The following is a 27,781-nucleotide window of genomic DNA, read 5'->3' as shown; positions in this document are numbered from 1 at the left end:
CGAGGTTTTACTGTATTGAAAACATTAGCAAGTTTCTGTCTTACACTGCAGATTGTGAATTCTTTATTAAACACACAAATACAGCTTTGGGAACGAACATTCAGCAGTACAAGTGTATATCTGGAACTGCTGAGTGAATGCAAGTGATCACGTTTGACTGGTAATATCTGGCTCCCAGAGTAACTACATAAATTCTAGACGTTTATATTTATTACGGTGTTGAAAGAATTAAATTTACAATTTCTCTAGAACATCACGTCTGATCACGCATAGTTGATTTCAAATATTCAGTGGTATAACAGCCATTTCCCCTTTCGGCGCAGGTCTTAGCACAAGCAAAAAGTCATTTTAGCACAGCAGCAAGGACTTTTGGCGCAGGGTCCAACACATGTGTGCTTACAGCATACCATGCAAATCTTAACCGATATAGTCTATATGTTGTGGAGACAGATTTGCGAGAGGCGTACCCTCCAAGCACGGTCAAGTAAAGAATGCGATGCTCCTCCACACTATGATGCACAAAGGGCGCTACGGCCGGACTCGTCGATACAGCGCAGAGAGGGCACCACAGACAGATTTTCAACAAACGCGCGTTTATTAACCCAGCATGCAACACAGTGCAACAGTCCCGGCTTGTGGCTAAAGGCTCACTACAAGACCGACCGAGTATGCTCATATAGAGCATGCTCACTATACTCATGTCATGTCATGCCATGCACATTAGGCAGTTTTCGAATAGGGGCAGCTACAATTTTGCAGCTGCAAAAAAAAAAAAGAAGAAAGCGTTAGTGCCACTGCGCATGTGCAATCACCAAAACAACGCAGCGACCCAAGCTCGACGTAAATGTTTTGAGAACACACCCGAGTCCATCCCCATTCATACGTCCCTGCGAGTACGAATAAAACGCATTCAGTGCAGAATGTATGCCCGCGAATGGCACAGCGATGAGTCTCGCGTGCTGCTACCACGACAGTCTTTGTGCGAACTGTGCAAGAGGCATGCAGTTTTATTAAATGCAAACTAGCCCAGAAATTTTTCCAAATGGGGTTTTGGGGCCGGATTCGTTCTGGCCGCTCACAGAACCATAAAATGTCGTTTGCAGAAACTGCAAGACTCTTTGCTGACTGCTCTCAGTCACAAGGCGTGGAATTTGATAAATGCAAATGCAAGCAATTGCATGTAATTCAACTATTCGACCATCTGTGCCCATGGCAGTTTCCATTCATACCGTCGGTATTCCATCGGGGCAACACTGAAATTTCATTATATTGAAATTGTGTATAAACACACTTCAAAACACATGGTGTTATATGGACCAGAAGTTATAAGGTTAAAATACTTTGTTATGTTGACTGATAAATCTTTACTAGAAAAGGACTGGCTCAAAGGCCTATCTAGTTGAATCCACTTATAATGATATTGGATTTAACAATACAGTCGAAACTCGCAATATCAAAATCGCCAGGGAAAGCAAAAAATTTAGACTTTGCAGGAATTTCGTTAGCACGAGAATGACACAGAAAAGACAGGGAATTGGCTCGCAAAAAAAATTTATTGCCACAAGTCAGTAAGCTTACTTTGCCGAGCCTTGCCTTGCAGCAATAGACAGCTCTGACTTCGCACTGCAAAAAGTGGCGCACTGCAATGTTGTCATCGTGCTCGCCATGAAATGAACGAATTGTGTCAAAGACATTTTACACATGCCGCGGATTCATCATCTTCTCTCAATCTGGTTTTTGGTTGTCGTTGGCATCATCAGCTTTGCACACATTACTTATGATGGCCTCATTGGTGATCTTTTCGTGCACGTCTTCATTTGTGCGAACAAACTCATCGATGTTGAGGCCATCTCGAACTCCGTTTGTCACGGCACGAAGTTCACCCCAGGTGTTGGTCAGTGATGGCAGCACTGCGCCGTCAGCATTGTCATCGAGTGCACCTTCGGGCAAATCTTCCTTCAGTGCACACATGATGCCTGCTGAGTGGCAGTGAAGACGATGTGTTTAAAACAATTTGCTGTCATGGCTGGACACGTCGCAACCCACGCGGTGGCCACCATGACAGCCCATGAACAAGTCCATGTTGGTTGGATGCTTGGGCTGGATGTTCAGCAACAGACCCTGAATCAGCCTCTCTTTGTAGAGATACTCTCTGTAGGCACACTTGAATGACACCTTGATCGAGCGGCTGCAGTACAGAAGTGCAGTTTGGTGGGAAAAAAAAAACAAGAGCACATTTCCAAACTCCACATCATCAACATGATGTGGAGTGATGTGGAGGCAGGCAGATCGAACTGCCTGCCTTTTATATGTCGGCATCAAAGGCCTCAAGCCAGCTGCCAAGTACGGCCTGGGTCATCCATGACTTCAGGCTACCTGTGCATTGTACAAACAGCCTACGATTTCCCTAGAAGCACTGAGGCTTCTTGCTTCTGGCAATTACAAGGAGTTGCCTCATTTGTCCGTGTCGTCCATTGGTGTAGCCAAAAGGGGCAGGGTTGGGGGGGTCGAAACTCTACTCCCTGCACCGCCGAAATTTCCTGCCTCCCCCCCCCCCCCCCTTTCCAAGGAACAGAAAGTTTCAGGAGGTGGGCTCTGAAAGAGCGACATGGATGAAAGGGAAAGTCTGAAGGGGAAGGAGGGCGTTGTCACATCACCGTACCTAGAACTTAAGTTTATCCAGTTTGCCTACACCCGCTGTCGTGTCTAAAGTAGTAGCGTTTCCTTGGCTTCTCACGTCACCTTTTCCCTATCCTCCCCCCCTTTGTATGGGAACTGTGAACGAGAGTGGCAAGGCTGTAAATCACTCGTTTCGTGACTGCGCTGGCTCTACCCATTCTCTGCCTCCTCTCTACCATTCTATCTAGCTTCCCTCTGGACTTTGGTATAGTAGAAAGGTAAGCGCTGCAACTTCTGCAGTGGTTTTGTGGGGGGTCCCGGATAATTACAGCTGTCAAGAGGTTAATGTGGCGATCAACATCCAGGGGGCTCCAGAGGGCATTGTGCACATTCAACGTGGTGCAAAGGTCCAAACGAGTTTCTCGCATCTTCTTATCCTCTCTACCGCGCTGCTTCCATGTATATGCATGCTCTGAACCACCCCCAACGTGAGCAAGCTTTCGAGAAAAAAAAAGCGCTTTAAAACAATGCTGATTTGCACACTGCAAAATATATCAAGGATGGGGGTGCTGGGCCAGGGAAGCCAGTATATCGCCACAACAAACAGGTGGGAAAGCAGGTAGGAGAATGGCCCCGAAGTCCACGCAGAAAGAGAAATATAGGAGTGTTAGTGGTCGCAGCACCGTTAAAAAAACCGGTGAATGTTGAAGAGTGTGACAGTGACTAACAGAAAAGAATATTAAGAAGGGGAGTGGAGTGATGGATACAAAGAAGGGGGGAGGGGGGCATAAAGTGCGTCATGAACGAAGTTGGCGGATAATTATGAACATAGGGAAAGCATATCGTCACTACCCGATCGCTCAACACCAGACAGCCATGGTCAGTTGCCTAGCTGAGGCTCACCTACCACATGGTAACACGTGCTGCTTGCTGTGGAGAGCCCATCCCAACTAAGCGTCTCGGCAATGTTCAGAGTAGATAGGTGACAGTCAGGATACGTGACGCTTTCAAATCTGTCAGAGCTACTGGCCCTTATTTTACTGCAAACAACGGATGCCGTAATTTTCACAATGGCTTCTAAACAGGAAGCACTTCGGACTGTCTGCCACATCAGTTGCCAAGTGTTATCAAATAATACGCATCGCGTGACGACTACAATATCATGATCACAAGTTACTTCCAAACGTCTCTTCAAACAAGTCAGACAGCAGGTAGCCAAAAGTGAGTGAAAATTGCATCATATGATACTATCGAAGTTCTAGCGCAAAGCTTTGTTCCTTTATTTTTAAAGGGCCCCTCACTAGTTCTGGCCATTTTGAGCTGACAAGCGCCAACAATCATGTTTGCAAAGAATTGCATCGCTACGCACCGCAGAAAGGTCTGAAATTTCAATCTGAACGCTGTTTTCCCTTCTCCTCGGGGCCGCTGCATTCCAAGCCAGACAGTGACGTACTCGCGTCCCTGCGCCTACGTACTAGGGTAGGCACGCGATGCGACGCCGTCAGCGGAAGTGCATAGTGCCAAAAAAAAAAGCAAGGAGGAAAAAAAAATGAAGGCGGGGCCTGTGACATATGTGTCACGCGATCCTCGAGCTCCGGTATAGGAGAAGGCAGGGAAGGAATTTCGCTTGCGGAAGCTAGACGGGACGAGTGGAGAGAGCGTCTTGCTTGGCAGTGGAGCTCGCCGACTTAAATCATAGGTACGCGGCACTGAAATATTTCTATCTCAGCTATTAATGAGCCAATTTGAAAAATTTTTGTGGCAGAACACTCCCTAGAAGACATGTTATAACGAATTCCAGCGTATAACCAAAATTTGCTATGGGGCCTGGTGAGCGGCCCTTTAAATCTAGAATAATATACCATGCCCATGACTCCGAAAGCGCGATTGAGTGATAGAAAACTTGCAAAATAGTGCCCACCCTTTCCTGCACGTAGCCGTGGCTGTATCACTCACTAGAAGGTCTGGCTGGAAAACAACAGTGATCTCTACTGTTACCTGGGCTGCAAAGAGTCTGGTCTGCAAACGATAAGACACACAATGGTGCGCTGTCTTGTTTCTGTATGGCCCCGTCTTTAGCGCTGTTCATTTTTCCAAGTCATGTACCAGCTAGGTCATCAATATACATTATATAAATGCATCAATTCGTAAATTAAATTAAACATTTTTTTAACATCATCATTTTTAAATATAGCATAAGGATGATAGCATAATTTGATGTGAAGTGGCTGCAAAATGTGCATCCTCGTTGCAAATGTGCATCCAGGGGATCTGGTGCCAACATTGCCGCGGGTCACTTACGTCTCGTACTTCTACAGGCTCTGCAAATGGTGACAATCTTCCATGCAATTGGAGCGGAGCAACTTTTCCGCCATGATGAGAGTGTTGCCCAAGATGTATGCCCTGCTCTGCATTTGTTCACGGATCAGCACCTTCCACTGGAAATGACGGCGCTGCTATCGCTGTTTGGCTACTGCTACGCTGACTGGCAACCCAGCACATCGGAGCAATGGAGGTCGAAATCAACGCCTTTGAGGATAATATGTTATCGCTGCTTTTGTTAAGATAAAGTAAGCAATTAGCTGCGCAAACCAACAAGCTTGCTGTCACGTATTCGAAGCTGCATGAATTAGAAGATGATATGGAAAACAGATCTAGAAGAAATAATGTTATCTTTCTTGGCTTCGAGGATGCAGCCAGTGAAACATGGCAAGATTCGGAGTTGAAGGTGCTTACCTTTTGTGAGGAAAATTAGGAGTCTCTATTTCTGCTGATGTGGTCAAGACGGCTCATACGTTCAATCGCTACATGACAACAAAAAGAAGCCTATTATAGTTAGGTTTCTTTCATTTAAAGACTGGCAACACATCCTCTCAGTTGCGTTGAAACTGAGAGGAACAAAATTTGCTATTAGTGAGGATTATAGCAACGAAGCTCGACAAGAGAGGCAAAAAGTAATTCAATTTGCGAAAAACAAGGGAGGGGATTTCAACCTACAGTATAACAAACTAAAAATTGGCAAGGAAACTTTTATTTAACATGCTGAAACGAACAACGTGAACAAAATAACCCTTAGCAACTAAAGAAGCTCGTCTCAGTTGCTGGACAACCAGTCATAACAGACAACATTGTGTGTATTGTAAATCGTCGCAGCTTAAAAAATAAAATTATTGAATTTGCCACCGTGTTAGAAACGATAAAGCCCCATGCAGTACTTGGAACTGAGTCCTGGTTAGGCGACACTATGAATGACAATGAAGTTTTCCAACTTGCTGCACTGTCTACAGGAGGGACGGAAATGCGCATGGCGGAGGCATTTTTATTTTAATTCCCAATACATTATCTAGCTCCCTCATTGACGTTGAAGCTGACAACTGAAATTGTTTGGTGCAAAGTATTCTTGAGCAATGGCTCGTTTGTGGGATTCGGTTCTTTCTACAGGCCACCCAGTTCAAGAAGACCACAGCCTCTGTTCAATCTAAGCAACATGCTGCTAACTTTACGAGCAACGTACATAGTACTGACAGGTGATTTCAATCTACCAGATGTGACATGGCCGCATTCTACTCCAGTGCTGGGCAATTCATCCCTCCTGTACACAGCCTTCAGAGAAATGATAAATGCTCAATCCTTGCTTTAGTTTGTGGAAAAACCAACACGGATTATGGCTAACAGTGCAAGTGTACTTGATTTATCCCTTTGCAATGAACTTGATCTTGTGTCTTCTGTTACCTCGATACCTGGTATCTGTGATCATGATGTTATCGTCAAGGTGTCCTGCACCACCAAGAATTGTCACTCTGCACAGCCACGCACGGTTTTTTTTTTTTTTTTTTGTGAAATGGGTGATTATCAGGATTATCATCTGAACTAGATGCTTTTTTTCCAGAGTTTATACTTATCAGCCCCTGCCTAGATATTTTTATTTACTCATATTTACTTATTTATTCATATTGACCACAGCGCCTAAGTGGCATTACAGTGTATACAGTGTACAATGTATATTATAATGAACATGGAAGCAGGATACAAGAAATGTTTGAGCATGGCACATAGGTAAGACGGCAGTATTAGTCCTCAATGCAAAACACGCGAGCATACACATTCACAGCGCCGCAGTGAAGCTGGCATTATCAGTAATATGCCCAACGGCTGGTAGTAGACGATTCTAGTCAGGGATTCTTTGAGGGAAAAATGAATTTCTGAGCAGTTCAGTTCGGCTCTTGTATTCGCATACTTTGTGCGCATGGTCCGAACGGCTGGATACATAATGAGGTCATAGAATGTACCTATCGCGGTCTATGCCCGTCCTAGATTTATAGCTGGTGTGGAAGAACTTTAGTCATAATTTCTTCTTTCTTTCTTGGAGCAGCTCCCACCCCAATGTCTTCTTTGCAGCAGTCATACTAAGCTGTCTGCTATAATTATCTAAAACATATCGGGCTCCGAGATTTTGCACTTTCTCAATTTTATCCTTGTCAACGTTTGTTACAGGATTCCAGGCTATACAACCATATTCTAGGATAGACCTTACACATGTTTTATATAACAGATCACGAGCTTGTTTCAGGAAGAGCTTGGTGTTCTGTCGCAAGAAACCCAACGTTTTGCATGCGTTTCCCGTGATGGGGTCAATGTGATAGTGCCAAGACATAGACCGTGTACCATATACATGTATTCCTAAATACTTGAATTCTAGACCGCTCCCCAAGCAAGATTAATTTATGTAGTAGGTCATGTTCTATACCGTTTTTTTTTTTTTTTTTTGTCTTGTGAAATGCATGTGAACCGTTTTCTGTGTGTTCAGTTGCATGTTCCATTTCCTAAACACAATGTGGGACCTTTTTAAAACTAAAGTACTGTCCTTGACACAAGCCTTTGTCCCTTCATGTGCCATTACTTCCCAGTGTCGAAACGATAAGCCGTGGATTAATAAAGAAATTCTTACGATGATAAACAGAAAAAAATAGAATCATCGGTAAGAATTGCCAGTCGCCCAATCCTACATTATACATAAAGATGAAGGAAATGAGCAAAACAATAGCAAAAATGATGCACAGTGTGCATAACACGTTTCTTTGTAATCTTGAACAGAAAATGAAAACTAACCCTAAGAAAATGTGGAAATATCTCAAAAGCAAAAAGAATTCCGGCGACCATATCCCTGACGTTATGGATGATGAAACCTACGGTACAGATACTTTGGCAAAAGCAGAAGGTTTCAATGCTTATTTTCATTCAGTGTTCTCACGCTTAACTGTCGAGGTTACTGGATTGCATGATGTCCGAGAGTTCACACAGATGAGGGAAATTGAGCTGTCTGAAGACGACATCGTATCATTATTATGGAAGGTAAACATTCACTCGGCTCCCAGTCCTGACTATATTTCCCATATTGTGCTAAAGAACTGTGCACTGCCTCCTTTTGAACTCTACTGTTTAAGGTATCCCTCAAAGTAGGCTCTTTGCCCTCGGACTCTAAAAATGCAAATGTTATTCCGATTCATAAAAGCGGTACAAAAACAAGAATGTGCAACTATAGGCCCATTTCACTAACAAGCGTTGCCTGGAAGACACCGGAACAAACATAATGGCACACCTTTATACACATACAAGCATAATGGCACACCTTCAAGATAATAGCTTTTTTGCTCTGACACAACATGATTTCAGGGCTGGCTTTTCCTGCAACACTTAGTTCATCGAATTAAGTCATGATATCGCAGTATTTATTAACTCCGGTACACAGGTAGACTGCATAATTTTAGACTTTCGAAAAACATTTGATACAGTATCTCATACCCTGTTACGACAAAATCTGTCTTAACATACCACACACTCTCCTAAAATGGCTGGAAGCTTATCTTCTTGAAAGAAACCAACACGATTCTTGGTGGTGTCCGCTCATCTGACGCTTCTATATTATCAGGTGTGCCACAGAGGTCCGTCTTGGGGCCTCTGCTTTTTCTTATATTTATAAATGATCTCTAAGTGAACAATTGTCTTACCATGTTAGACTTAATGCAGATGATTGTTGTATTTATTATGAAATTTCACATGAGGCAGGCAGTGAACAGCTACAAAGGGATCTGAACAATGTTATATCTTGGTGTTCCACTTCAAACATGACCTTCAATCTGCCCAAATGTGATCTGTTAAGATTCACAAACAAAAAACAGCCCCTGATGGCAAGTTATGTCATGAATGCAACACAGTTGTCCCTTATGACGGAATATAAGTACCTAGGAGTTATTTTTTCAAGCAATTTAACATGGAATGCACACATACCTAGATTACATTGTATCGAAGGCAAGCAACACATTAAACTTCTTGAGACGCAACTTTAAACAAGCCCCGGCCTGTCTAAAGGAAATCTTGCACATGTTGAATGTATGCCCACTTTTGGAATAGGCGTGTAGCACTTGGGACCCTTTTACTAAAGTTAATGTCGATGCTCTGGAGCGTGTGCATACTGACCACACATTAAATGTGCGAGAGTTTGTTACCAGGATAAACCATTTCAAATATTCATTTTTCCCACGAACAATTCAACAATGGAATAAGCTCCCTCAAGAAATTGTCTCTGCTTTCCGTTCAACATTCCCACTTGTGCTTCAAAGTTTTATTTGAAGTAGGCCTGGGCACAGTTGAAAGTTATTATTTATGCTTCCTTCTTCCTGGTGATTTGTGCTTGGCTTTTTTTTTTACCCTTCGTTGTCTGTTTTTTTGTTGTGTTTTTTACACATTTCAGAGTTGCTGTTCTGTAGACAATTCCAAATGAGGAGTTACCAATCTTTGCTTTATGTATTTGTATCTTTTTTTGTATCTCGATATTAATATTTCCCCCCAGCAAAATGCCTCACATGGGCGCTGTAGATATTGTATGTATATATATGTGTGTGTGTGTGTGTTTGTGTGTGTGAGAGAGAGGGGGGGAGAGGGGGAGGAAGGAAGAGCGTTGCCAGTGGAACCTCGCCCCCTTCTCAAAGTAAACTTCTGGCTACACCACTGGTGCCGTACATGTTAGCGCGCAAGAAAATTGTTACCTGTCGCTCACTGTGTTTTCCCCAATGGCATTTCTGGCCTTTCAAGTCCAGGGGCTTCTATGGAGGCATCTAGTAGAATAAGGCAGTCTCAATCGTGTTGTAAATGTCCAAGGGCTTGTACTGGTCAAGTACTTCATTGTTGGTCAGCAGCCACGATGACACTGCGACCGGGTCAACGGCAGCTGCTTCCTCGGAAATGATTTTGTCCACTATGTCGTGGTGGGCTTTAAAACCGCTCAACCAGGCAGGGCTTGCCTTGAATTTACTGTGCCTGAGCATGCATGCGAAATCCAGCACATTCTGCTGAAGCATTCTGCCAGACAATGGCACTTTGTGGGCACGCTGTTCACAAAACCACATAAACACCACCTTGTCGAAGTCTGGGAATGCTGCAGTCATCGCCGGTTAGTTCTTTGCACTCGCACCATTTCCGAGCGTGTCGAGACTGGAGGCCTCGTTTTCAAAATTGAAGACACTGAGCTGCACGCAATGCCAAGTTCATCACAGATATCCATTTTCTTCCTGCCCTTTTTCAACCAGGGCAATAATTGCAACCTTATCCTGTAGCACCATAAATTTCCTGTTTTTGGCAGGAGGTGACATCTTAGCAGGCTGGCAAAGCAGACAGTTTGATCACCAGACACACAGTCGATGAACCCTAGCACCAACCACACACAGTGACGACACTGCACACACACGACTATGTGCAGTGGCACACAAAGCATAAAGCATCATCAGTGTTATGTGTGGATGTCGATTTGACTAGTCAGCGATTATGAGCCAGCAGGCCATGCAGGCATACCGCTCCACATTAGCACATGCTGTGATGGCACACAGGATTATAATACAGTCTACGCTTGTTACAATGGACCCACGGAGAACAGGCTTTCGGATATAACGAACCATATTTGAACTTTAGTTTGCTCTACCTATTTTAATAATGCAACAAAGTTTGCTTTTAATAGACCACGCTACAATGGACTATCGGCTACAGCGGACAAAATTAGTGGCAATTTTTGTCAAAATCGGGTGTATAAAACGGACTTTTGCAGTGTCGACACAGGCTGACAACTGACTTGCGTGGGTCAGCCGACGATCACGGCTCACTACAGTCAAACCTCATTAATACATACCTGCTTAATGTGTAATTGCTGCTTAACAAGTCACGAAGATTGACCAGTCCAGCCCCCATTGAAGCCCATGTATTGGCTGACCACTTGAGCCATAGTTACTCAGCGCCCACCAAACGGTTAGTGCATACTATTTTCTTTCTTGTTCTACACGCACAAGCACAAAATCGGCAGAACCTCATGTGCACAGACTTTCGATTCTCGAGTTGCAACACCTGGATGATAACCGCCAGTAATAGTGATGTTGAAACATGGCCACCGTGATGTATTTCCTGCTCATACAGCTGTTGCCGACTGCAGCACACAAAAGCATGGCCTTCGAGATTGGCTTCCAGTAAAGCGAAGAGGCTGCTTACAGGGGTGCGAATTCGCTGTCACTGTCAAACACAATCCATTCTAATTCAAGCAGTAATTGCTCAGAAGCACTTTTTTTTTTAAATGCATAGGGCATTTCTATGCTTACCGAACGAGAAAAATGGCCCTCCATCCATCCATCCCATAAGACGACTGCTTTCAAGATAAAGCCCGCAGCAGCGAGCAACTATACCTTAACGATGCCTGCCACTTCAACGCGAATGTGGCGGCTAGAACGCAGCACTCGCGAAACTCTCAGCACAAGCCGCACCCTGCCCCTTTCGCTGAACACTTTCATGATGTGGGCCCGCTCATCCCTCTTCAGTGCGCAGCAGCAGAAACGCAGCGCGCGCGGAGCTATCAGCAGTTGGCACTCTCCACACCGCAGATTGTTTTGAAGATACGGTCCATGCAGCCTGTGCCATATATGCAGGCACTGCCGGTGTACATTTGATCATGGTTCATAATGGTCCGACGCAGATGGATAAGGTGCTAATGAGTGATAACAGCTTATAAGGATTAGAATGTTATGAGTGCACTGGGCGCCACCACCTGCAGTACTTTACTTGCGTTATCAATGCACCTTGCACCGCCATCCAGGCCAGTTCGTGTCGCCACAGTGATGTCATTTGTTTGTACTGGCCGGATCAAGTTTCATAACAATGATAATGACACCGAGCTACGTGGAGATGAGCAATTGGAACAATGCTTATGCATACTTAGACAACTCCCAGAGAAGTTCCTGCAAGAATTCTTTCTCTTCATTCTGCCAGTGTGTTTGAGGTCGTGGTGTTGTTGTGGTGTTCAACGATCTTTGCTGCAGGGTGTCGTTTTTATGTTATTGAGAAGTCGACGCTATTACATACTCAAGAGTTCCCTAATAGCAACACTGTTGCCGCTGTCGCACCTCGCCCATCTTCAAGCAAAAGTGATGACAACAGCGACGATGTGGAAGTGGACGACGGCCCTTCATTATCTGATGCGGCGTGCACTTTGAATGTCATGCCAGCTTTCGCAAAGAAGTGGGGCCTCGTGGACAAACTCACTTGCAGCCTTACCAAGTTAGATGTCGTGGTAAGGCCATGATGGCAGCATGTGAAGGTCGCCGATTTTTTGCTGCCTACCCACAAAAAAAGCCTGTCTGAGTGTGCGTGTGTTTGAGAGCATCGTGACAAAGTTCTTTTCCGACCGGTAAGTACCTTTTGAAGTGGCATTGGTGGTTAATTCATACATCGTTTAGTGCATACCTAAATGTCCTTCCTGGCCGAATACGCATTAACGAGCTTTGCCTGTACTGCGAGCGCGAGAGAGAGGAAGGTGGGGCGGAAGCATGCCGTCTTCTTTTGCGTGCAAGGCATGGGGGAGGGGGGGTTCTACTCCAGCGGCTGCTGCTTTCGGTGCGGCTTAACAGGCACCATATCTCGAAAGCAATCTGCGATGTAGACAAAGCGCGCTCCCACATAGGCGCCATACCCTGAAAGCAATCTGCAATGTGGACAAAGTGTGCCCAGTGCCGGTAGCTTCGTACGCGCTGTGCGTTCGACGTTTAGTTCGCATTCAAGCCAGAGACAGCACGAAGGTCAGTTCGCTCGCTGCTGCTACCACGCTTCCTCACTCCAGTGTTTTGACAGCAATTCTTTCCACGGTCATCAAATGAGATGTGTTCATGTTTACCCGTGCATGCATGACAGCGTGCTTGTTGAGCATAGCCACTGCGCGTCTTATGCAATAGCACTCATGCGCCACATGTGGGTTTTGTGGTAGCAGGTGGTCATTTGTTGGAATAAGCGCCACCAGAGCGCTCTTCCTCTTCTGTCTGGCCACACTGACATGTATGCCCGGGTCTGCGTCATCCGGCACAGGTAGGATAGGGATGGCCGGGATGGAATGACTGGGACGGAGTGGTTTTTTTCTTTGTTCTTGCCCACCAATGCATGCATGGCCTCGTTACCGATGCCACCAGTGTGTCCTGGAACACAGTCCACCTACACTTTGAAATTATGGTCCCTGTGCAGTCTGCTGCGCTAGATCTTTATGTCCCCTAGCATGGTTCAACTGTTGGGGTGCTCACAAGTCCCTTCAGGGCCTCCCTGCTGTCCATGAAAATGATCGCTTGGCCTCCTGGTTTCTGTAGGCCCTCCAAGGCTTTTTTGCAAATATTGCGCATAGCAGCAGTTACAGTGCCGTCTGAGACGATGGAAGCTGGGCATATCGCCGCAGTCATAGTGGTGCATGATTTTCCGGTTGCCGTGCTTCGTCACCACCACTAGCTTAGCTCATCGTGTAGTTGAGTCCCATGCCGCATCAACGAAAACCGCATTCTCAGCCCAATCCGTGCGTGATGACGTCACTCCGCATCTTGACCTTGTGCTCTCATTTGTAACACTTGCACATCAGGGGCTCTGGCATTGTTACCAAGACATCCCTGCACGATTCAAGGAGCCTCTGGATCGGTTGCTCGATAGGTAATCGGTGCATAGGGGATTGTCGTGGCTGAGGCAGGTTTGTACGGGGAAACAGAGCGAGAAGCCTTGTTCCGCTTCCGCAAGCCATGGCCCTCGCCGCGCGACTCAATGACTGCCTTGAGAGATGGTAGGGCTGCATATTTGTAGAGCGCAATGCTCTGCGTGTGCCATGGCAGACCAGTAACGGCCCGTAAGGACTCATGCTGGAGGAGTTCCAATTGCTTCAAGTGGGTACCGTTGATCTGAAAACATGTAGGCCTCGGAGGTCGATGTGGCCAGGCACAGGGTACAAATGGTGCAGGTTCCAGCATTAGCAAAGTGCCTACTGATGCAGCGTATGAAGTGAAGGTGCACCAGGTTGCGGCAAACATTTCTTTGATCCAGCGCTCCCACTCAATGAGACACCCAGAATCCGCACCCACTGTTCAGCTCAAGTATAATTAAACCTTGATACAACAAACTTCAACATAAAGAAATTCTCAATGTAAGGAAGTATTTAACTTTTGATAACATCTTGTCCATAGAACACCATGCATTTAGAACCTCTATATAACGAAGAGTGTTTGTGTGCGATTTTGACATGTGGGGTTCTCACCCGTGCTCTTGGGACAAAGGAATGGCAACACAGTAGGGCAAACAATCACAAGGGCATTTATTGCACCTTCCATAGATCAATGCCTGGTAGCCGAGTTGCTATCCACAAAACATGCCGATGGGCGCGCGACAAATCGTGGAAGTTCGACTCATCGCGACCGGATAACGAGCGAATATGTTCGGCCCATGCTGCACACCAACGCCTGGTCGTTCGTGCGTACAGTCACACGAATGGTCGCGCGTTCGAACGATTGTGTTCGTCCATTCCGGAGTAGGCCTCACGAGACGGTCTTGCAGAAGCATGGATCGGCGTGCACGCAGAACATCCGCACCACTTGCAGATCCCGAGACAAAAAGGAAGAGCCTTCTGCTTTTTGCACCCAAGTAACCCCGCTGTTAGGTGGCATTAGCAGGGCCACACTCGCGCCATCTCTGGCAATGCGCTTCAACCAGACGGACTGCCGCTTTCACCAAGCCACGCAGCGAAGCCATATTACAGGAGACAGGAGCGATGCGGGAAAACGACATATCAGGGGACGCGTGAGAGACGCGCATTCCCACATCCCCCCCAACCTTAGATCACTACATATTCCGGCAAAACATGTCGCACTGTCTAATATCAACACATGCTTCGCAAACAAGGTAGTACATGCAACAGTGGCTATGCCGAGGAATGTCCACACGCTGTCCATAACATGCAAGCCGACATTGTCTTTGAGTACACCACTAGCGTCCGCTGGTCACAGCAGCAGCTCTGCAGACTCAACGGCACGATTTCAGGCCAGGACTCCGGAAACAGCGACGCAGTAGTCACTACGAGCAAGCATCGATTGCGCCCTGCTGGCGAGAGCAACAGTAGCTGTTGGTGACTGGCGGCTCCTTTCTCTGCCGCTGAGGGTTGCGAGCTGGATGCAGGCAGCTGCCGAAGTGGCCTCAGGGTGGCTCGATCGTAGTCCGGGGCAGCCGCGTAGACGATGTGTAGGTGACAGTAAACCAGGGGTGACTCCACTCACGCTGCGTACACTCAACGCATTCTGCAAACACTAAAGTAGTGCAAGGGAAAGGAATTCTGCATACGCATCGCCCACATGGTACGATGTTGAACTCAGCTAGCAAAAGATTGGGCGGCTACTCAGATGCTAAGTCCACGTCAACGAAGCTCGCTTCCTTGAGTCGAACGAGTAATTTCAATTCGTGCGAGGCTAACTAGAATAAGGAAAGCAAAGTGCAAAACCTCAACGCCACGGTCCACCAGGTTGTGTCTCTCCACGTGCGACAGGCAGCTTCGTAAAGCCTTAGGCCTAAAGCGTCGCTACCCCGACGACAACTGACATCAAAAAAAAAAAAACACCCAAAATGGGCGCAAAATAGGCAGCCGCGAGGAGACGTCAGCTCTGTTATATGGTCCTACCCCGCTCTGTGCACACAGCATCTGAGTTGATGGCACCCATCGTCCCAGACGGAGTCGGAGCGTCCGGTGTCAGGATGCAATACCAGTCACCCCGTAGCGGCACCCGGCTCCCAGAGCCCCGACTTCATCAGTCAAAGAGATAGAAGAAGCTATTTACACACGAAATTCGCACCACCCACGAGGCTTCCGTACTCACTCGCTTCAGGCTTGCCATTGCTCCGCGGGCGCTAAGCCTCGCTCTCCCAGGATGTAGGCCATGTGGCTCTCATACCAATGAATGTCATTAAAAAAAAATTCATTTGCAAAACGCCTTAGCATGTTGAAAAGTTAAAACACACAACAGCCACCGTTGCCTCGCTCAAGAAAGCACGCCGCCGACGCTAGCGATCAAAATCCACGCTAGCCCTACGCTTCGGATTAAACAAAGGTCTCGAATGAAGCAAAGCTGTTAAAACTGTCTGATGCCCCAAGAGGTCCACGTTGGGCAGCCAGATGTGGGGTTCTCACCCGTGCTCTTGGGACAAAGGAATGACAGCACAGTACGGCAAGCAATCGCAAGGACATTTATTACACCTTTCATAGATTAACGCCTGATAGCAGAGTTGCTATCCACAAAACATGCCGATGGGCGTGCGACAAATCATGGCTGTTCGACTCACCGCGACCGGATAACGAGCGAATATGTTCGCCCCATGCTGCAAACCAACGCCTGGTCGTTCGTGCGTACAGTCACACGAATGGTCGCGCGTTCGAACGATTGCGTTCGTCCATTCTGGAGTAGGCCTCGCGAGACGGTCTCGCAGAAGCATGGATCGGCGCACGCGCAGAACCACCGCGCCGCTTGCCGATCCCGAGCCAAAGAGGAAGAGCCTTCTCCTTTTTGCATCCAAGTAACCCCGCTGTTAGGTGGCATTAGCAGAGCCACACTCACGCCATCTCTGGCAATGCGCTTCAACCAGACCGACTGCTGCTGGCAAAAAGCCACGCGGCGAAGCCAGATTACAGAAGACAGGAGCTATGCGGGAAAACCACATATCAGGGGATGTGTGAGAGTCTCGCATCCCCACAGATATACTACCAAAATTTCGCTGCCACCGCAAAGGAATGTCAAGACAATAAATGGAAACTTCTGTGGATGCAGATGGCCAAATGATTGAATTACAAGTGGCTACAAACACACCTTTTATTACAAACACACCTTTTACAATTACAAACACACCCTTTAAATCGCGCACCACGCGGCGAGAGCGACCACCAAAGTAAAGCCACATCATGTCCCGTATGAGGTCCAAGCGCAATAAGATCCTATCGTGCCCCACACATTGTGTGCTTTAGGTGCGAGTGCAAGTGTGTGAGGGTCAGACTAGAAAGAAGGTGGCTACACGAGGGCCGCCTTAAGGCAAGAGCAAAGACAAAGAGGGGGAAGGGAGCGAGCTCATGGTAACGCGATTAAGCATGCGCAAGGGGTCGAGGCAGGGCAGGGGGCAGCGGAGTGGGGGTTAAGTTGGAGTGCGTATCGGCCGCGGCTACACATGGCTGTAAGTGCGGCTGAGCACCTACACGCCCGCGCACCCTGCTTTATTATAAGTGATCTGCCACATCTGCAAAGAGTGGGCATGCCGAGTGGGCATGACAACTTATAAGCCGTCTTCCCGTGCATTTAGTATTGGAGGTTGTGTAATCTCAAGTTTCGGTGACCCATTGATGCGAGGTAGACGAAGCATTCTCTAAAACCCTTGCTTTTCCTGATCGCATCATCCCAGTGCCGGCAACACTATCAGCTGTGGGGGCAGTGTGCATGCAAAAGCGTGGCTGGCTTCGCTTAAATCATACAGCCAATGTGAAGATATCGTCGACGTATGTGGCATGAAACCATATCATTCATCCCCGACTCCCAAATTTATTAAAATTATTTTCTGAATTCAAATTTGCTGTTTTTGATTGCCTGATAATTCAGAAAATTCTACAGCCTCTTTCAGTATAAGGAAAATCTATCAGTGACTGTACTTATCTACATAAAAGGTTGAATTTCAATACAATGTAATTTCAATATAACAAAGCAAATTGCCAATTTTACAGACTTCGTTATATCGAGCTTGAACTGTATTTTGTTACATTGAAGTCTATTATAGTGAGGTTTAACTGTATTTAAACTGTTTAAGAGGAAGCTTTAGCTCAGGGGTTCCCATCTAAATACAGTTGACAACCGATAATGTGGTCTCCACGGGCAACATGAATAAGTCCCAATTATCGAATGTTCCAAAAAAACTAATGTGTTCAAAAAAGACCACTTTATTTACATTTTAAGGCCCCTGTGCACGAAACAAATGGTCGATGCACTGCTGCACACACTTCCGCTTACGTGCAGCCAAGTCTGCCTGTATTTCTGCCAGTTTTGAATTCTGCAACACGCCGATGCAAGGACTGCAAAGGCTCGAGTCAGATCTGCATGCAGAAGGCTACGGAGCAGACGGCACACCATCATCCGAGTCAGAGTCACTGTTCAACAGTTAGAGAACTTGCTCAATTATTTTGTCATCATTCAGTTTGGAACACGATGAAACCGCGCTGTCATTGTCTGCAAAGTCTTCAAAAATCTAACAGCGCAGGAATTGGCTCCCCGCAGCCTAGCAGGTCATCAGCGATCTTCACATGTGAGCTCGTTGTGGTAGGTGGCAATTCAGCCTCTTCAGTTGCGGAGTCGAGTGCATTCGGACTACGAGGGCACCGTTGGTGCCATTTATAGCGGCCTATCTTTAACTTCACGAGAAAGACTTCCTGGAGCCAGCAGAGCACTGTCTGGAAAGCAAACTAAACAAACAAGCACAGCAAAGCAGAATGCTGTCCGCAAGGCAAATTCAACAAACATAATGGCGATAGCGGGCTATGCATGGGTGTAGCACGGGGCTACCGGAAAAGGATGTGATGATTGCAATGTTGATGCGACCTCGCAATTCAGGCAAAGCCTCCAAGATTGGCATTTGCAGTTAAATCTCAGAGGCGTAGAGTGGCGGCCAAGGCCTCAGACATTACTGTTTAGCATGTAATCTCAGAGGCCATACTTGTGTCTTGTTGAGGTTGCCAGGGAAGATAATGGCGGCAGAGTTTGCGTATGCTACAGCCACAGACAGAGTGTGGATAAACAAATATAGAGCTGGTGGCTCTCCGAAAGATCGATAGTCTTTACACATTAAGTCTATGGGGCCATTGGCGGTGCTGCAAAGCTGTCCAAATTATCGAGCATGCCCAGATTACTGGTGTCCGATTTATCGGTTGGAAACTGTACATGGAAAAGCAGAAATTGTTTTTCTCGGCAACCACTGCACCAAATTTCATGAAGTTTGTTGCATTTAAAAGAACAAGTTAAAATCTAGTGACTGCTGGTTGCAAATATTTCATTTATTTCATAAATGTCTTAATAAAATATGGCAAAATTGCAAATTCTAAGGAAACGGAAGTATCAAGTTTACAATTCTGTAATTCAGCAATGAAAATCAATATCACAATTCTGTCAATTGCACCTAATAGTACATCTAAAGCGGACAAAATTGATATATTATACATGGCTCTCAACAAAACCAATAATATGTGAATACAGCTTTTGCAATACTGTTGTGAATAATGTAACAAATTCACAAGATATAAATTGACATTAAATTTGTCCACTTTGGATTATCTAATGGATGCAGTTTATAGAACTGCGATATCTGTACTTAGTGCAGAGCTACGAATTTGCTAACTTCGTGCTTCTATTTTCTTCAAACTTACCCATTTCTTTAATTCTTTTTAAAAGATTCAGGCCCTAAATCAAATAACCGGTTCCAACAGTCCCTAGAATTTCACTTTCTCATTCAAATGCAACAAATTTCATTAAAATCGGTCAAGATGAAACACTGGTAAAAAAGAATCGGTAAAATCGGTCAATAGTATGAAACACCGTACAAGTGGCTCAGTTACAGCTATTCTATGCCCTGTGGTGCAGCACTGAGAGGGCTGTACAGCACTGCACTTCTTTACTTTCAGTGAAAGGAGGCGAGGATCAAGAAGAAAAGGGGTTTCTAAGCAAAACCAGAAGGCAGACAGCGTTGGCGCAGTGTATGGCAAAGACAACCGCCTGCTTTAAAGGGAAGGACGCCACTCACCGTAGGAAACTTGTCTTGCGGTGCTAGTAATTCCAAGAGTGCACAGCCCGGCTTAGGCTGTACTACAGTGCCGGCCTGCAGACACCAAGCAGCTCTTTCAATGTCGCAGTAGAAGCAGTGCAGATAAATGAGTGCCAATGAGTGTTAACCGGAGCATCAATGCATTTCACCAGAGATTTTGATATACAGTGCAGTCCACTTATAACGATACCACATATAACGATATATCGGTTATAACGATGGGTCGACATGAGAGTGTCATTTTATGCATTAGGTCTATGGGGAAGAAAACCATTTATAACGATAGGTTATTCACCGCATATCGGATATAACGATCAAAATTTTGCAGTCTGGACGGCGTTTTCCGTGCCAAATAATCGTAACGTTTGCGTTGCTTAGTTCCCTGAAACGAACGATGTCGAGACGAGGCGATGTTTACCTCCGTAAGTTCGTATCTGCCGCCATTACCGCGTAGCGCGTCCCGCCCCGCCCCGGCGCACCGGAGAATAGCTGAGTAGGCGCAGCGCGCCACAAGATGGCGCTAGCTGCTTCATGCGCGTCGGCCACAGTCGCTCCGAAAGAGAGAGAAAGAAAAAAAGAAGCGGCAAGCAAAGCGGCGCAGTGGCGCCCGTCCCGCGTCTCTCTCGCGATAGCAGGCTGACGCCACCGAAGCAGCGTGCAACCAACGGTTCAACCCAGTTCGAAGATGGCGCCGACAAAGCGCAAAGCTGTGTCGCTTGACACGAAGATGGATATTTTGCAGGACTCTCGATGCGGCTTCAAGGTGAGCGCCCTCGTGAAGAAGTATGAGCTCGTCCAGTTAACGATATCAGCCATCTTGAAAACCGGGAGCACCGCGATTGTGAAGGCAGGAGCTATCAGCGGCCATTCCGATCAGCGGAAAAGGGGTTGAGACCCTTTGTACGCCGATGTTGAAGAGCTGCTTTACCAGTGGTTCATCACCAATTGCTTCAAGAAGGCGGGCTTTGTGCGTAAGGACGAACTTCCCCAAACCGCTGAGACCGACCCGGTGGAAGTCGCCGACATAACCGAGCTCTGGGAGCTCGTTCCTACTGGTGACACAGGTGGTGTGTCGAAGGCGGAGTTTTTGACTGCAGACAGTGCTGCCTCGTTCTGCGATGAGGTCACCGACGAGGCGATCGCCGAAGATGTGCTGTCTCGACAGACGCAAAGTTGTGCGACGGTGGCGACGGCATCAGCGACAGTGACGAGATCGACAGTGGCTCCTTGACCCCGACCACGATGTCCACGCAAAGTGCACTGTCGTCGATCGACTCCTTAATTGATTTTATGCATGCTAAAGGATTGCCGCCAGTGTTCGCGCAGCAGCTGGAATCCATGCACACCGCGGTTGTGAAGCTGAAGCTGCCGCAAAAGCAAGTGCAGATTTCGGACTATTTCGGCGCGCCTAATCCTTGACGCGGTCATTGGCGCTAGAAATAAAGTTTGTTTTTCACGGCCTACTGTATACATCATCTGTTCTTTAGAGCAAGTAGCGAATTCGAGTTCAGAGCTGCAAAGGTAAAGAGCGCAAACGCGTTAAAAAAATTTTTTTTTATAACTGCAGTCCAGATATAGCGATCATCGGTTATAACGATCATATTTTTCGTCTTTCTCGATATCGTTATAAGTGGACTGCACTGTACTACACGAAGCCGGTGCTAAGCACAAGGTTTCTGCTAAATTTATAACACTTCATAACTGCTCGGTTTCAATTTTACAGGTGGGACACATGCTATAAAATGAGTGAATCAGTAAAAATCTGTTTTATGCAGAAATGGTGGTAAAGTGGGCATCGAAGGAGACCAGCTATGGCCTCGACTGCCACAAGCTAGAGTTAGCCTATATGCTTCAATAGGGAGCAAATTTAAATGGAGGTCCGCCACTTTGCTGTCAAACTGAATCAAAGTTGTGGAGGAAAGACATGTCATGTCCACAGGAACCAAGCTTGTCATGACACTGGAGATTGTGTTGGCCTGTGAGGCCGACGTGCTTTATCTGGAAGACAACTTTATTATGAACTGAACACCCATGAGCTATGGCAGTTCAATTTCTTCTGAACAAATTTAAATATACCGTGGTGTGTGCCAAGACGTCACCTAATGCAGGATTATTTGCCATGCATAGCACTGTGACGTCCTCTGCTGAAAGACATGCCAATCAGTTATTCTGAATGAGTACAACATAGTGGAAATGTGAAAAAAGTGTGTCATGTGATCATCGCCGCAAAAGAAAGCAAAACAAGAAAGATCAATTTTGGAATAACTTTTTTGAGCATTGGTCATCAAAGAAGGCACCAAGCTGCAGTGATACGGTGGTCCTTGACAACTTGGTTTATGTTTGCTTTAGCAGCGCCTTCACACTGCATGGTAGCTTCTTGAGCCACCAGTGAATGGACATGCGCATGGTAAATAAACATGCAACTCTGCTCCGTGTGGGAGCATTACAGTAACTGCCACAAACAACCAGTCTTCTGGTCTTCAAGGTCACCAGCGCATGCAGTCTCACACCATGCAAAAGCAGTATACAAAACACATGTATGTAAAAATACACAAAACGCGCACCAAACTCGCATCATAAATATAGTGAACAATTTTCACTCCAAAATTTCGATAACGTGAGAACTCCAAAAACAAGTAGCCATAAATATGTTCAGCAACTCACTGTCAAGTGCTCTAGCACTCAATGCATATCTATTTGTCCCTTTATCTTCTGAAAAAGTGTCCAACCTTATATTTGCAGCAAGCTGCAAATGTTACACGATGGCGGGTTAGGAGCACCATGCTGATGTAAAAAGAAAAGTATGAGAGTGTTCCATTGGTTGAACGTGCTACCACTTTGTTTTTCAATTCCTAAAAAAGGGCAACTCTGGCGATTTTTTTAGGTCAACGGATCTGAATGAAATTTGCAATGTGCGTTCTTCTGCACGCTTCCGTCATTTCTTAAATACATCAGGCTTGAGAGTTGTGCAGATTTCTTATAAGTGAGTTTCCTTCATTCCCTCATACAACCTGCCTTGCCTGCTCCTCAGCTACTGGCCACGTATTATGATGTAAAATGCGGTACAGTCAGTGCACCCCCTTATAACAATAACAGTTTCAACAATATATCAGTTATAACAATGAGAACCTGCTGCACCGTCAACTTCTGTATGTTTTCTATGGTGAAACAACCAGCTTACTACAATGCCCCATGCCACATTATAGGTTGAATAAAGTCTGGCTACTGGGTGTCCACGCCGAAAGGTAATGGAATGCGAAATCCTCGAAAAGAAAAACAAAAACGAGAAATTGGTGCCACTGCACGCCACTGCGCACTGTTTTCCAGCCTTTTCTGCATCGTCAGCCTCACGCACCTCTCTCCCGTCACCCTTCCATCCCTGCAAACACGAATGGGCTGTGCCCATAGCTTTACACTGCACCACCCTCTGAAACTCGAATGAACCGTGCCAACTTCCCCCACAGTGCTCGAAGATCCCTCATGCTGTGCACGCTGTGCAGTTCTGCCAATGGATTAAGCCATTCGTGCTAATCTTTGTTGGTTGCGTCAAAGTCGTTCCTGGTCACACTGTTTCTCAGCTTCATTTGACTCGCCACCGAAACGGAAGATGGTTGATCCACCCACTGATCATTGGCAATGCACGACGTTGCCGGTGAAAAGAAAGCACGCTGCTATAGATTTGGAAATGATGTGCTTCTAACTGATGAGGCGACCGTCACGAACGTGCTTACATTGTTGGACAGCGACGGTGGCAGTGACGGCGATGGCAGCAGCAATTATGCAGTAGGGCAAGCTATCTCAACGTTGTCCTCGCAGGAGGCCCTGCAGATGATTCATTCCCCCTAGGTCTTCGTCCTCGCGAGGAACCTACCGCTGCACTATGTGGAGCACCTGGATGCCTTGAAGGCTGTCAACAAGCTTCGCATAAAGCAAGCGAGGCTGATGGACATGGGGCTTTCTTATGCAAGCCAGTGAGAAGTACGTGTCGAGATCTTGTGGTGATCTCACCCCAGTGTTTCTGCTGGATTTCTCAAGCAGAGAGGCTGCCGTGGCAACCTTTTCGCATTTTTTAAATGGCCCCTTTTTAGGCCACCAAAGCGATTCCTTGGCGGAGCTCATGTGTCACTTGCCACCCGTGAACCCGCTTTGCAGTTATAGCAGTGCCATTCTTGAATGCCGATATCTGCGGCTTATTACACATGATCGGAACACACAGTTAAACAGTTAAACAAGTCAACACAATCAGCAGCTGGATGGAGGAAGGTGGTGGAGAGGGGCACTGGCCTCCCTGCGATTAGTTTTCTCCCAACGGTTCTGCCACCCCCCACCCCCATTTTGATTTTTTTCATGCAACCCGGTTATAACACTGGAATTTGCGTGGCACTTGAATATTGTTATAAGTGGTTTCAACAGTATGCGCAGAGCATGCCGGGAATGAATGTTAGATGACAGGGATGAGGAGTGAGCTAGTGATCGTGAGCTAGTTTTTGGCGTGAGAAGTTGCTGTCGCGAAAAGTTACGTTCTGTGTGGATGAACAACAGATGCGAGGCAAGTGGTGTTGCCTTTTTGGCTGCAAGAACTTCAGCCCTCGCCATCCGCACACATAGTTTGAGCCGATCTTGAATGTGTTCTGCCAAAGTTAAGTGAATCACAGTTGTCGAGTTCTACTGCTGATGGACCTGAGCGACTGACCTGAATTAAGCCATCAGGATGAAGAAAACTCCTTCCACAGTTCAGTTTTGACCATATGGATTTGAAATAAACCACTTTTCATTTCATGAAGTGCATGCACAAAAAGCTACAAGGAATGACATGGCAGGCTATCAACATCGCTATACTGCTGTCCTCAAAGCCTGCCACTCGCACGCACTTCCTTAAATTAAATGTAACTACGCACGTTTGATACGACGTACGACTATGTACATGGGTCTCCAAAAAAAGACACTAACCTATCAAGAAAGGGGTCAGGCAAGGAAACACAATTTCTCCAATGCTATTCACTGCATGCTTGGAAGACGTATTCAAGCTATTAAACTGGGAAGGCTTAAGAGTGACGATCAACGGCAAACATCTCAGCAACCTATGGTTTGCAGATAACTTTGTCCTGTTCAGCAACACTGGGGGATGAATGAAAATGAATGAATGAAATACACAGAAAAACAATAAACGATAAACAGAGAAAGTGTAATAGTGGGGTTGAAGATTAATATACAGAAGACAATGATTATGTCAATAGACTGGCAAGGGAACAAGAGTTCAGGATCGCCAGTAAGCCTCTAGAGTCGGTAAAGGAGTATGTTTATATAGGTCAATTACACACAAGGGACCCTGACCATGAGAAGGAAATTTACAGAAGAATCAAAATGGGTTGGAGTGCATATGGCAGGCATTGCCAGATCCTGACTGGAAGCTTTTCAGTGCCATTGAAAAGAAAGGTGTACAATGACTGCATTCTATTGGTGATAACATATGGGGCAGAAACTTCGAGGTTGACAAAGAAGCCAAAGAACAAGTTAAGGACTGCACAAAGAGCGATGGAACGAAAAATGCTAGGCATAGCGTTAAGAGAAAGGAAGAGAGCAGTGTGGATCAGAGAGCAAACGGTTATAGCCTATATTCTAATTGACATTAAGAGAAAAATATGGAGCTGGGCAGGCCATCTAATGTGTAGGATGGATAACTGGTGGACCATAGAGTTACAGAATGGGTGCCAAGAGAAGGGAAGCGCAGTTGAGGACGGCAGAAAACTAGGCAGGGTGATGAAATTGGGAAATTTCCAGGCACAAGTTGGAATCGGTTGCCGCAGTACAGGGTAATTTGAGACTGCAGGAAGAGGCCTTCATCCTGCAGTGGACATAAAAATGGGCTGATGATGATGACATACATGGGTATATTTTAACATGTTATACTGACTTGATATTTAGCTTCAGAGGTGCACTGTTTGCCTTGTATTCCAAATGGGCAGCAAGTGGAGGCCTCTTCGATAAAGCAGCGTAAACAACTGCCTCATTCAGCTACCAACGGTGTCAGTACTCGCATCAGCATTCCTGTGAGAAAACTACGTTCTCTAAATGAATGATCATACATGCAATGCCCCAATTTATTTCTACTTTACAGAACACATGAATTGTGTGCCTGAAGAGAGTATGAAGAATGATACCATATATACTTGTGCAATGGCTGCAGATCTTTTTCTGAGATTCAGGGTGGAAATTGAGGGTGTGGCCATTACACAGAGGAAAATCATTCTTTTTTCATAAATATTTTCAGTGGTATTTGCCTTTATTGAACTACAGTACTCGCTTGTACTGGCTCTGGCTATTCTTGCTTCTTCCCGTAGTACATCACCTGCCGGCTGGAATAAAAGGTGGCCGCCCCACAGACCAGTGATGGCAGCGTCTCAGAGACAACCACTAAATCTCGGAGGCTGTGCTTTTGTTACCTGGAGGCCCCGAAAACTAGTCACAGCTGCTTTGTTTTGCTTCCGAATAAAAAAAAAATTTCGCAGTTCTGCATGAAAAGTGAAGCACCAATTGCGACAGCAAATTAGTAGATAGCTGTACAAAGTAAGGATAGTAGTTTTATCGGCCGTATAAACTTGTAAACATTCACTTGCTAACTAAATTAACAATGATAGAATATGTAAGCGTGACTCAACGAGGACATAGAAAGGAACAGACACACAGAGACAGCGCTGTCTTTGCGTGTCTGCTTCTTTCTACGTCCTTGTTCAGTCAAGCTTAGCCATTCTATCATGCAATCAAACAAACTAGCCCGCCAATGTGTTTTAACTAAATTAACCAGCACGTTGTCATGCGAACACAGGTAAATATGAACACATCTCGCTCAATGAACGCAGAAACTTGCTGTCAAAATTCTGGAGTGAGGAATTGTGGCAGCAGCAAGTGAAGTGACCTTCATGCATATCTCACTTCAACACGAATGAAACGTTGAAAACACAGCGCGTATCAAGCTAGTGGCACTAAGCGCACTCTGCAAACATCGCAGATAGCTTTGAAAATGAAGCCCGTGCTGGCGCGCAGTTTGGCCCTGTTGCAGATCGCTTTCAAGACACACGAGCGCGGGCAACGCGTCCCTACGGCGTCCACCAAAGGCGTCTACTATGGCGTCCACGATTGATGTGGCCAAGGCCGTAGTAGACACCGCGGTTGTCTCCATTCTGTACGAAGCGGCGGGCGAGGAGGACCTCGAGGCACCTCAGCAGCCGCCGGAGAAGAACACCCCTCCTCCCTCGCCTGAACCCCCTGCCTCACGTGCAACAGGAGAGGGCACGCGAGATTGAACCGCACTTTCCGGCTCACCCTTACACTGTTTCACTCATATGGAACCTCCCAGCCACGGCAGAAATGCGCCTGGAGTGCCCGCATAATTGCGATCGCAATAAAAGCTTCAGAATTCTCACACCAAACAACAGATAACACAGCCAACTTTCTAAAAAATCAAGGGTGCGACTTATACACAGGTAATTTCGAAATATATCTTTTGTGAATTTTTTTACAAAGTTCTGGGTGTGGCCTTTATGCGGGTGCAGTCAATACAACAGTACAGTGGAATCCACTTATAGCAATAACCAAGTGTCACGAAAATGCCATTGTTTGAACCAATAATTGTTATAACCGGGTCACATGAAAAAAAAATCAACATAGGGGGATGGCAGAGCTGCCGCTAGAAAACTATAATGGCGGGGAGGCCAGTGCCTCTCTCCACCCCCTTCCTCCATTCAGCTGCTGATTGTGTTCACTCATTCAAACTGTTCAAATCTGCTTCCTGCGCACTCTGATGGCATGTAACAAGCCGCGGCTGTCGGCTCTTTAAGAATGGCACTGCCATAACTGCAAAGATGGGTCACAGGCTGCAAGCTGCATGCGAGCTCCACCGAGGTATCCCTCTGAAAATGCAAGAAGGTTGTTGCGGCAACCTGTCAGCTCAAGAAATCCAGGAGAAATGCTGGGGTGATATTGCCACAAGCATCTTGCC

General features: G+C 46.2%; 1 protein-coding gene across 1 annotated transcript in view; it reads right to left on the bottom strand.

Annotated features, from left to right (window-relative positions):
- The window catches only part of LOC126540273 (uncharacterized), a 141,682-nt gene that overhangs the window by 91,984 nt on the left and 21,917 nt on the right, over window positions 1-27,781 (bottom strand). The window contains exon 5 of the mRNA XM_055075935.2: window positions 19,762-19,836. Coding sequence (XP_054931910.1) covers window positions 19,762-19,836 — 75 coding nt within the window. The remainder of the gene's footprint in view (window positions 1-19,761; window positions 19,837-27,781) is intronic.

This window comes from Dermacentor andersoni, chromosome 2 (genome assembly GCF_023375885.2).
Source record: "Dermacentor andersoni chromosome 2, qqDerAnde1_hic_scaffold, whole genome shotgun sequence".
Taxonomy (NCBI): Eukaryota; Metazoa; Arthropoda; class Arachnida; order Ixodida; family Ixodidae; genus Dermacentor; species Dermacentor andersoni.
This window is presented reverse-complemented; position numbering and strand designations above follow the sequence as displayed.